The sequence below is a fragment of the Symphodus melops genome (assembly GCF_947650265.1).
Source record: "Symphodus melops genome assembly, chromosome: 5".
NCBI classification, from domain to species: Eukaryota; Metazoa; Chordata; class Actinopteri; order Labriformes; family Labridae; genus Symphodus; species Symphodus melops.
In genome coordinates, this window is record NC_136695.1 from 17,316,211 (window position 1) to 17,328,314 (window position 12,104).

General features: G+C 40.6%; 1 protein-coding gene across 2 annotated transcripts; it reads right to left on the bottom strand.

Annotated features, from left to right (window-relative positions):
* Window positions 1-449: 449 nt before the first annotated feature.
* znf576.1 (zinc finger protein 576, tandem duplicate 1) lies at window positions 450-10,629 on the bottom strand. Of its 2 annotated transcripts, none has more exons than XM_079344073.1 (10): window positions 10,515-10,629; window positions 9,493-10,040; window positions 8,421-8,915; window positions 3,919-7,643; window positions 3,567-3,834; window positions 3,150-3,332; window positions 2,967-3,059; window positions 2,672-2,858; window positions 2,205-2,412; window positions 450-2,112 (listed from the first exon to the last, which is right to left on the bottom strand). In XM_079344073.1, the coding sequence occupies exons 2-10, from the start codon at window positions 9,983-9,985 to the stop codon at window positions 844-846; spliced, it is 6,921 nt and encodes a 2,306-aa protein (XP_079200199.1). In that variant the 5' UTR covers window positions 9,986-10,040; window positions 10,515-10,629; the 3' UTR covers window positions 450-843. The 2 variants fall into 2 exon arrangements, with proteins under 2 accessions (XP_079200199.1, XP_079200200.1); XM_079344074.1 differs by lacking the exon at window positions 10,515-10,629 and adding an exon at window positions 10,439-10,488.
* Window positions 10,630-12,104: the final 1,475 nt, after the last annotated feature.

Here is a 12,104-nt window from a genome sequence, read left to right on the forward strand (position 1 = left end):
GTCCCCCTGGGATGAATAACGTTTTTTGAATTTGTAAAATTAATTCATATCACAATGCTTAAATGATTGTGTATTTTTTTTATATACCTAGTAGAGTTGTATAGATATAGAGTAAATTCATATATTTTTTCAAATTAATCTTTATCTTTTGGGTTTTTAATACTAATAAACCACATCAATGGAAGTTTGAGGTCATGGTTCTAGAGACACATTTCCGTAATGTCATGTATGAATTCATCTAGAAATGAAGATATAATGGAAAAGTGCTGGAAGTTTATTAATATTTTGCAACCCGTGTCAGAATGCTGAGATCGTTTCTTGTGCAGCTTTTATACAGTATATACTGTACATAACTGAGTCATAACCAATGTAGCACTTGGCAGCCATGTTTTACTTTATTGTAATGTAGTCCAAAAAGCTGCTTGAAAATGGATCTTTAAAAAGAAGTGATTCATATTTTATTTATTTTATTGTTTAAATCAAATAAATTACTTTTTCAATTCAGAGTCAAATAAAAAAGTTCAGTATGAAATGCAAATGAGGTCAGAAACAGAAATAAACACGGCCATTGTAAAATGAAAAACCTATATTACATTTTTTCTGCATAATGAAATTCATGGCTATGAGCAGTTTTTTCACATTTCCTGCGAACTATTTTTTAAACGTGCTTAATGACGTAAGTCGTCACAGTGCAAAGCATGTTTTTTAAACTGCAGCACAATTATTCATCAATACCATGACAAAGACAGTGAAAGGCATCGTGGAAAAGTTTAAAAGACATAAAAGGTAATACCATGGTTTGATACACCGGGTTTCAATACAACAAAATCACTGATGCTGAAACTATTTTTTTCCCAACCCCTCTTGACTATGAAAATTCAAAAAGCAGTTGTGGTTCCGCGAGATACAAAGAAACACACAGCACTTAAGGCAGAGCACTCGAGATGTTCTCTGACAGTTCCCATAACGACATCTTCCCCCTTGTCCCTCGACAAGTTGCTCTGGCCAGTGGCCTGAACCGTCATACCGTGTGGCTGCATCTGGGAGAGGATTTTCTTCCACCAGGCCGAGATCTGTGTTTTCATGTGTTGCATGGACTTTCTCTAAGGGGGGTTGAGGAGGAATTGAGTCCTGGGTATCAGAGTCGCTAGATAGGATGAAATCCTTGGACACCTCCAACCTAAAGGCCATGAAAGACAAAGGTGTAGAGGCTGCCATGTGATCCTGTCTGTAAAGGAGCCAGGAGTTGACCAAAGCCATATCTGTCAGGTACCAGAGCACAGCTTGAGGCCAGCAGGTGGGGGCTGAGGCAGTGAGGGGGATGGAGTAAAGCTTCAGCAGGTCTCTGTTGAGATGAGTGGACATCTGGGCCTTTTCAAAATTGTCTAAGAGAGAAGCCATGTTCCTTTGGCCATTTCCTGCTGTTGACAGAATGAAGCCGCAGTGTGATCTACGCAACATCAGCTTCCCATCCGAGCTCACAAACTCATCTCCAATCTGTCCTCGTGCCCCTCCCACCCTGCCCGCACCATGTACCCCAGCTACCAACAGACGCTCCAACATGGCAGGGGTGGAGAGTTCCTGTTTGCAAAGAAACACTGCGCTGCCTTTTGGAACCATTTTTTCAACAGCATCTTCTTTGCCAGACGGACCCAATTTAAGATCCACATGTAAGAGTAAACCACTGAATCCAACTAATGTAGTGCAGTGGAGAGAGAGTTTCTTATTATGCATCTTCCCAGTCAAAGGTAATAGATATTGGTCAACTGCGTACTCACCATCACGATTTAGTGACTGGCACCCAGCTATAAATCGACATAGTAAGGGCTGCACTTTCCACAGGGGGTCAGTTTGGGTTTTAGAACTGTTAAAGTCTTTTGGCGTGTGCCCTTGCCTCTGCTCATCACTGGATGGAGAAATATCACTTTGCTTTTCACTGTGATGTAAATCGCTATCATGCGTTCTTTGTTGAACCTTTCTGTCAAGTGGATCTCTTTCAGGAGAAGCAAGCTTCAACATACGAGACAGCTCAAGGAAACGGGAAAGGGGCATCGCTTCAGCAATCAAGGGCACCTTTGTCAAGTCCTCCCAGTAGAGCCTCAGACTGGGAAACTGGAAAAGAGCAGGAGACCGAGTAAGCTTTAATGGATTAAAAAAAACAACAGAAAAGGACTTAAGAAAATAGTTAACCAATCAGCACAAACCTTTAAAGTTCCCATCGCAATGTGGATCCCAACAAACTGTGCAACCGCTCTGGCTGTAACAGGATTGGACATGTTGGATAGTTTATTTGTGCAATTCGCAATTTCTACCCAGGTATCCCAGCCAAAATACTTGGAAAAGTAATCAATCGGCCTGTTGGTCCTTTCTCCCTCTTTATGTGCCTGAGAATGGACCTCTGAATCTGGAAAACTGAGAGAAGAATACAAATTAATTTAAGTACAAGGGTTTAACAATTATCATTTCATAACAAAAAGACAACTGCCCTCACTGCATGAGGGGTTTAAATATATAAAAACCCTGAGTTCATCCACAATCTTGACCGTGATACAAATCGAAAAAACCTGAGGCGCATAACTCAAACCAATAAAGTATAATTGAATGTCTAAACAATAATAGTGAATTTTTTTTTCTAAGGGTTTTAGACTAAAGGAAGTCAGCTGTTTCGTACTTTTGTGATGTTTCATCGGATCGTTGTGCACTGTTAGTGTGGTTCTTGTTGAAACAGGACATCACTTCTGCTTCTGAGTCAAGCTGAGGGTCAGTCAGTTCAAATCCAGCCGTATCCTCCTCATCGGAGCTTTGGAGGAGAAAGTCCTGGATGTCTGAAGCATGCTGCCATTCAGCATCTGTCTCCACTGAAAGTTAAGACATGCATAAGTTATCTAAAGTCTGATTAACAGCTTTTGGCTGCCAATAACATACGGATAGCCTGTCATCTAGTCATTTTTAAATACAGAACAAACCTTGTCCATCTGCAGAGTCACTCTCTTGAGTATCTGACAACAGATGTCTAACTCTCTTTTTCTGGTAGTCTGGTGCAGAATGGCGCCCTCCATCTGTTGGATACATATTGAGCATTACAATAAAGCTCTACCTTTGAACGTTTGTTACCCCTTAACAACACAATCACTCACTGAAATGACTACCTGTTGCTTGGTGTTCTGTCTGCTGGGTTTCACTGGACGATCCTGTAGACAAATCTTCATTGTTGGTCTGAGCAGCACCCACAAGAACCTCCCTCTCCTCTTCCTTCACCGGGTAGAAGATACACTGGTTGGTGCTGAACTCAGGGATGACGTGACCATCTCTTGTTTCCACACTATTCATTACTGAAAATAAAAACGGCATAGACATGTATCTTGTAAAATACAGCGCACTCAAAGGCAGTAAGATGTTTAAGCTACAAATTAACAAAATCAACATCCTGTCATCCTGCACACTTGCTTCCAGTGAAGCTTCCAGTCACACAGGCTCACCTCCTGTATTTAGCTACATTCATGATGCATATTAATTCCTCCCAAATCAAAGAAACAATAAGGGGTCCAGTGTGGTCTAATGCTTACCGGGACTGGAGGTGTTTACGACACTGACCCGCTCCACATTCCAACAGATGCTGCTTCCCTGTGTGGCCTGGGCCTCATTCAGGACAAGGCTGCACTCCTCTTTCACCAGGACCTTCCTTATATCAAAGTGTTGCTGTGGTTGAACATTTGCACTCTGTCTGTTTTGACATTTGGATCCAGCCAAAGGGGGATCTAAAATAATCTCTTCAACCTTGATCTCCTGGCTCCCAAGGACCTGTACTTCATTCTCAGCCAACCTGTCCAAACCCTGGAAGGAGGAAACATGTTAATGAGTTCAGTTTGATTCTTTATTGGTTTTGGATGTTTATTTGTTTGTATATTAGCGTTTCACCTTTCTTTGACTGTTCACTGTCATCAGGCATGGCTCCTTGTCGGCAGTCCCTTTTGGTGTAGCGGTGACAATCTTCTCAAGTATGATACCCGGAGAGCTGTTCCTGCTGCATTCCTCTCCTCTATTAATTTCCTTTTCAATCATTATTTCCTCTTTTCTTGTGGTAACCGACTCAGACTCAAAGACGACTGGTTCAGTAGGAGTGTCCTCCGATGTGCAGGGCATGGATATCAAAGACATGGCAGGTGTACAAGCATTGTCTTCCTTAAATCCAGGATTGGACCCACCTTCTTCAGTTATTTCTGAATCAGAGGTAATGGGCTGGGTTTCGTAAACGACCTGACATTCACCCTGTTCTTTTATGGATTCGGATTCTCTGCCAGCATCTCCAGCAAAAACTCTCTTTGAGATCACATCCCTTTTTAGACGTCCTGTTCCTTTCCCCCTCCTTTTTGACGCATTCCTCACAACGGTCCCTTTCACTCCTTTTTTCTTCTGGACTAATACTTCTTCCTCCTCTTCTTTGATTTCCCCATGATGGGTGGAGCATGACACAGTCTGGGAAGTTTGAAGTTTTTCAGAGGTTTCATACGTAACCTGCCCAAACTGTCTGTCAGTACCTCTAACCTCAGAAATGCAGGAACCATTTGATTCGCTTTGGCGAACTGCGTCTTTGATGGAAGCTGGATCATTTCTCGCATTCTGTTCCCCTAACGAAACTACATTTTCCTCAAAAAGTAAATCCTTCTTGATTTTTTCATCCATTGTACCATGTCCTTCAGATCCTAAGCTTGGATTCTTTGGGGAAACTTCTTCTCGCTTAGCCTCATCTGACGCCAAAGGCCTTGCTGTTTCTGAACTCTGTGCCAGAGTAGAGGCACATAAATATGATTCAAGTGGGATATTGGGATGGGTATTACTGTTTATTTTTTGGTCACAAGGTGACTGGATGTCTGGTTCTAATTTACTTCCATTCTTATCTTCGTAAGCTCTTATTTCAACATCTGAGGGTGGGACAGGTAAAGACGGCGATGGAATCAAAGCTGGAAAAGAGACGTTTCGCTCTCTATCTTCTATAGCAATCTCTCCCAGCTCAGGCTCAGTATCCCATCCTGTAGCAGCATTCATCATCCCGAGAGCCTTAATGTGCTGTTTTGGAAGCTGGTAAAGATCCAAACTGGAGACGCCTTCAAATATGTTCCCATTGGTGTAAGTAAGAACAGGGCTCTCTATGACATGAACCATTGTTTTGTGCTTCTGAAGGGACGAGACTTCACTGAATCTTTCCCCACAGTCCTTGCACTCTAAGGCCGGCTTGGTACGAGTAGAAGTTATTACTCCTTCAGTTTCCACCTTCGGAGAGGCTTTACGTTTCCTGCTGGTCTTTGACTTGTTTGGCACCGTCTCGAGTGGTTCACGGGAAACCTTTAATGAGGATAACAATGAAAGGGCTTTCTGGTTCTTTTTTACTCTCCCTCCCTTTTTCTTACCCTCTGATATGGTGTAATTTGTAGAGTCACTTGCTGGATGTTTGAGTTTGTTGTTTTTACTCTGTGAGGACTTTTTTGGGGACTTGTTAGGTAGCTCCTCTTTTGTGTTGCTGGATGCTTTCGAAGGGTCTAACTTGTAAACTTTCAACTGGGGCTGTTTATGACCTTTCAGTAAAAGAAGAGAGTCTTCCATTAGGAGTGGATCTGTCATGTCTGCTGGAGCTGGGTTTGTTTTTGTCTTGTCTGTTTCCTTATCTGCCAAATTTCGTTTCCCCTTCCCCCCTTTTGCAATCTTGGTCTGATCTCTTTGCATCTTTTTTACCTGTTTTTTCTTAGAAACTGTCGACGCAACAGTATTTTGGTCACCTATGCTATTCACATGTTTTGTGGCTACTTCCTTTTTCTTTTTCCTTGTATCCTCTTTATTTGGTTGAACCTGTGGGTCTTTGGCTGATGAAGGTGACTTTATTTCACCTGAAACCAAATGTCCTCCTATCTTGCCCTTTTTACCCTTTCTCGCCTTCTTTTGTGAGGACACTTTTTTCTTTGAGAGATGAACTGTGGGTGATTTACTTCTTAACGCTTCTTCCTGTGACATCTGATGCTGCTGGGTTTGCCTTTTCTGTTTCTTGTTCTTTTTCTCTTTGCTTTGTGGGACAAATTTAACAACGAGATGAGACTTTTTTCGTCTTTGGCGTTTGGCAGGGGCCGCATCAATCTGCAAATCCTCGTTGTACAAGGAGCCAGTCAGGCCTTGCATATATCCTTGAAAGAGAAACGCCCTGGCAGATTTTCTTTTCCGGACTTTCACCAGCTCTTGAGCCGACATTATATTTACAGGTAACTCTGAAATCTGTGATACCTTCTTTGCCACAGATTGTTGTCGATGCTCTTCAGTAGCAGATGGAGTCTTCATTTCAGAACGGTTCTCTACCTTCTCCTCTCCCTCTTTACTTTCAACCATCAAGTTTTTGGACCTTTCTTGTTCAGATTGATCTTGTTGAGACGGCTCTGTTTCAATTTGATCTTGCTTAGACAGTTCTTGTTCAGATTGATCTTGTTGAGTTGGTTCTTGTTGAGATGGTTCTTGTTGAGTTAGTTCTTGTTGAGATGGTTCTTGTTGAGATGGTTCTTGATCCACCGTTCCCTGGATGCCTCGAGGCAAAACGTTATCCGGGACAGGAAGGATAAGATCTTCACTCACTGTTTGTGTATCAACCTCTGCTTTGAGATTTGTTTCAGATTCATTTGGAGTTTGAGTTAGTGTGTCTGCTAGGACAATGTCCTGACACTCATTTTGTAAAGGTGTCAACTCCAACTCAACAGTATGAGATGGGATTAACAGGCTGGGATCAGCTTCGTCTTCTACTATCTGATCTGGAGCCTGATGTGGAGCTTCCTCCGGTTCAGTAGTTGTTACCAGAGTGGATGATGAGATTTCATTAAGAACACTTTGGGATTGTTCCAGCTCCTCAGTTGGTATCAATGCAGGGGTCAGTTCTAGTATGACTGTTTGCTCCAAGTCTTGTTCATTTTGACAAACCATTTGATCTAAATGATCACACTGAATTGCACTAATTTCTGGCTGTTGAAGAAGTTGATGCATCCCATCTCCCTCTGGTCCCTCTCTTTGTTCAGTCTCAACAAATGTCAGTTGAACACTTTCATCAACTGCTGCTATGTGGGAACCTAGTTCTGAGAAAGATGGGTTTTCCAGCTGTCCATCCGGAGTGATGGGCTCCAGTATAATTGTTTGTTCCATTGGGTCAAAGGGATTGTTTAAAGTGTCCAATTCAACAGTCCCACATTGAGGCTGTTTCAAACCCATGAAATCTATTTGGGGTGGATTGAGATTCAAATTCATAGTTTCTGAGTGTTGTGATATCTGATGAACTTCCAGGGGTGGGGCATGAGGTGGCACCTGCCCCAATATGACAACTTGGTTCACTCTCTGTATATTTCCCAAAGATTCAATAAGTCTGCGGATCTGCTCTGTGTCAATATTGGCATCAACTTTTTGCAGAGGTCCATTGGCCTCCAGCTGTAGCAGTACAGGTTGGGAGATAGATACTGGAGTTATGATAGGCATACTGGGTTTCACTTGGTGTCCAGTAGGGAGGGCCTTACTGGCTGCAGCAGGCAGCAAAGTGTGCTTAGTTTTCATGTGATGTAGCCGTGTCTTCATACTCTTGAAAGTGGAATTACATACAGAACAAGGATAGCTTTTAGGAGTACCTAAAGATAATCAAAGGAAAAAGTTATTGCAGTAAGATATTTTCAAGATCCTGAAAGACAACAGTGTTTAAAAAAAATTATATTTAGGCTGGAAAGTAATCACAGTTTGTTTTGATGATACCAATGCAAACGTATCATTCAAATTCTACAAAAAACACAAATGTGAAAGAGCCTGTAATGGTCAAATCAGAAGCGTCATCATTATCATCTAAAATTTCATAACCATTTTAGTTATTTGTAAAATATATTGTAGGCCCTGCATATATACCTCATATCCCTTAGATTTTTGTGAGAGTAGATGTGCTGTAAACTAAATTCCAGAATTTGTATGAATACCGTTTACTGTTAGCATGATTAGTTTGCTTGTCAGTGTGCTTACGTTTAACAGGACAGGTCTAGATCAAGCTGATATGACTTGTATTAATTAATATAATTACTTTGATCCAAAACTAAATATTGGACTTATTAAATGTTGACCCTTTGATAGTGAAACGTGTCAGGTTACAGGATCACCAAAATGAGTCAAATAGAGATATGGATGTCTGTGTCATAAATATAATGTGTTAAATAAAAATCACACTGATCGTAATGCCAGACGCGAGGCAAGGGATCAACTTGGTCCTTTTTGTATGCTTTTGATAACATGAATGTCTGATTTCATGATAACAACTTTAAAGCTGTATCCTTATTTGAGTCTGAATCATTGTGTAGCACTTGATATGTATTCTAATATATGAATAACATTAAAACACATCTGTAACATGGAAATGTTCTTACCGTCCTCTTTCTCCAGCCGTGCTTTGTCCCCCTCGGCTCCGTCCTGCATGTGTGACAGTACATGTTTCTGCAGAGCTTTGGACATGTTGAATCTCTTCCCACACTCCTTGCAGATATAGGGCCTCTCTCCGGTGTGTGTGCGGCGGTGATACTTCAACAATGTCATTGTTTTACACGCTTTGCCACAGTCCGTGCATGTGTAGCCACCATGGCCAAAATGAATTTTCTTATGAATGGTGAGCTCTGATGATTTGTTGAAGGCATCCCCACAGATTGGACACTTGAAGGGCTTCCTCTCTACGTGGGCCTTCTGGTGGACCATGAGCTCTGTGGAGTTTGTGAAGTGGCGGTCACAAACGTAGCAGGCAAAAAGGGCGTTCCTCAGTACTAATTGCTCATATTCTGCTGGATGGCTAAGCTTCAGATGACGCTCTTTACTCTTGTGATCGCTGAAGATGATGTGGCAATCGAGACACTGCAGGGAGAGCTGAGATGCTAGAGGGAGGAAGGAGAGACGATTATAAATAACAAAACAGAACAACACTGAAAGTTAGTAAAAGGCTTGCAAAAACACAAGTTGACAGTGGAAACAATATTAGTCCTGGCACAACTATTTAAAGGACACTCTACCCAGTTAAGGTTAAAGATCCATCTGTTTAGACCTGCCTGTAACTGTTTTTAAATGTCTCTGCTTTTTCTAATATTTTATTGTGAAGCCCCTTTTTCTTGAAAGATGCTATATAATTTCACTGACTTAGTATTGTATACTTTCTCTCTGGATTATAAACACATACAGTATATTTGCATAACACTGTCTTTATAATATATATGACATGTAATCGGCCCACTTATATCACTGGTTTAGTTCCAACTTATGGTGTTGCTTCTAAATACCAGAAACCAATGGTACATGTCTGTCTAAATCTGATTCTGTCGATCTTAGAAATATTTTTATATAATAGTATTTTTAGGAATAAATAGTAAAATGACTGTAATCTCCACAACAATGTTAACAGAATGTGGACAGTTCAAACCTATAGAATAATACACACGTATAAAGTTAAATACTCACATGAGAGGGGGCTAAGTAACGGCTTGGACATGTCCATCTTCAGTGGATCAATCATGGCTTTCTTAGAGGGGACATATTTCCTTCCATCCCGGACATTTGGATCTTTTTTCTTCGAACTCTTCCCATCAGACTGAAGAGTTTTATTTCCATCAGATACAGGTTCCGTTGGGGCACTTGGCTTTGAAGCTGGTTCAGTCTCCATCCTTTCAGTATTTTGTGAGGGCTCAGTGATTGGATGATAAGCAGCTTCATTCTGCTCTGCTTGTGTTGGTGCCACACCTGCAGATTGTTCTGCAGTTTGCACATCTGACGTGTTTTCCTGGAGTTGGACTGCTGTTTTAGTCTCAGAACCAGCAGTGGATCTCTTCTCCTCCTCTTGTGCATCTGTTCTACTTTGTGCCGGCTTACCTTCAGTCTGGATGTCCAGTTGGAGCTCTGTGGTTGCCATGGCCACAGGGTTTTGTCCACTGTTTGCCTGGCTCGGACTCTGCATGGCTCTCTACCTCTTGGCTTCTTAAATGCACTGTTAATATGCGTCTTTGAAACATCTGGGAATTAAATAAAAAAAACAGGTTTTTAAATAAATTCAACAACCCCCAAAAAAAATATTTTTTGCCTTAAATAACCTAAATATTTTTCACAATATGACGACAGCTGGGAGCCTCAAGAATGAATGGGTTTGAAACGTTTGAACTAAGAAAGAAGACCTAAAGAAGTGGAGGGCAGCCCTTTGTGCAAATATAACGATATTTAAATTCAGCTATTTCAATAGTATAAACCGAGACTTTTATCAACACAGGCTTATCATTTGCTTGAATAAGTTCTCTGTATTAATCACAGATACATTGATAATAATAGCCCACTGCTAGCGTCCACTGTTAAACGGTTTTAATGGCAAATATAAGAATTTCCGGGTTGTTTTCGCACCAATTATAATAAATAATACCTCACTCTCAACGGACCCAGTTACATGAAAGACCGTACAGCTTTATGGATGCAGGAGCATGTACATTTTACGTTACCTATATAGACTCGTCGGCCCAAGCATCTTCGCGTCGCTTTGCACAAAAGCGTTTATACACAGAGCAGCTGCAGACACCGTGACGTCACATCTGACAATGCTACAAATGCTTCATGGGAAGTGTAGTTTGACAAGACCAAAACAGTAGTTGTCTTCTTCTTCTGATTTAAATGGCTACCAGGCGGAGTATTATCACCACATACTGTTGTATTAGGCTAGAACAGGGGTGTCCAAAGTACGGCCCAGGGGCAATTTGCGACCCTTGAGGGGATTTGTTGCGGCCCCTGCCTTCAATCGAAGAATCAGAAGATTTTGGCCCGAGGCCTCATTCGATTTTCAATTATTGTTTTTTTTTATTAACTATGAAAATGAACCTTTGCACATTTTTTGCAAACAAGCAGACTGTTGTTTAACCATTTAATAAATTGAGCTAAATACAAAACCCTTACTATTTTTACAACAACAAAAAAAAAATAGAACAAAGAAGTTTCTCACTGTAATTATTTAGTGTGTATTTACGTTATTTTTGGCCCGCGAGCCAGGCTCGCAAGAAAATAAAATTGGAAACCACGGGTCTAGAATTGCGTAGAAAAATTAAAAAGGGGTCTACAGTAGTTGTCTGCATATTTGTCACATAAAATCTAATTACCTATCTAGAACTTTAGTCATATCCTATCTTAAAATCCTGTGGGGTTCATAATTATTAAGGTTATCTTTATAAGCAACCACAAAATGAATGCTTTGTCCCAAATATTTTTTGTTTTATGTTTTGAGAGAAAATTTAACTTAACATAAAACCATAGATTATGTTAGCTTCAGTTGTTCTGAGAGTTAACTAAAAACTAGGTTGGTGATATTGTAGGTGAGCCCGTTCAGGACCGGATTCAACGGTTTAATTACATCTGCAGGACAAAGTACTCTCTTTTGAAGATAACATTAAAGTACACATCCTGACCAGGGAAGACTATTGGTTTTAACAATGTTTTCATTAAGATTTTGAAGTGTAAATAAAGTATTGTGTAATTGTAAATACTCCTAATAACGTCTCTATGGTCTCAACACAATCATGTAAAGAGAAGCTGTAAGCTCACTGTCTGAGAACTCTGTCAAATAAGGCTAAGTGATCCAAAAGAGATTGTCCATCACACTATACTGGATTTTCTCCATGTGCAGTACAGTGAGGTCAATTAGCCAGGTCTTGAATTGAGGGCACAGAGTGAGGCTGGAAGAACACTGGTTTTAAGAGGGTGTAAAAGAGGATATCTGTGTCAAGGTGGAAACCCCTGCCTGCATAGAAATTTGATTTACTGTTGTGGCATAATGTTGGTTTTTAAACTACAACTTATTCATGTATTGCTTTCAAGAATATATATTTGTAGGGGACAATAAACTCATGTAATAAGTGATGTGGGTAAAACACGCAGAAGGCCATTCCCATTGTCAATCTTTAAGAGAGCTCAAAATACATCAGTCCAAACAATGAAAACAGCAATTTTAATACATTTTATTAGGTCTTTAAAATAAAGGGAGCGGTATTTCTGATGTCATTTTGCACAAAAATATACAAAACAAAAACCTGTCAAAAAATAAC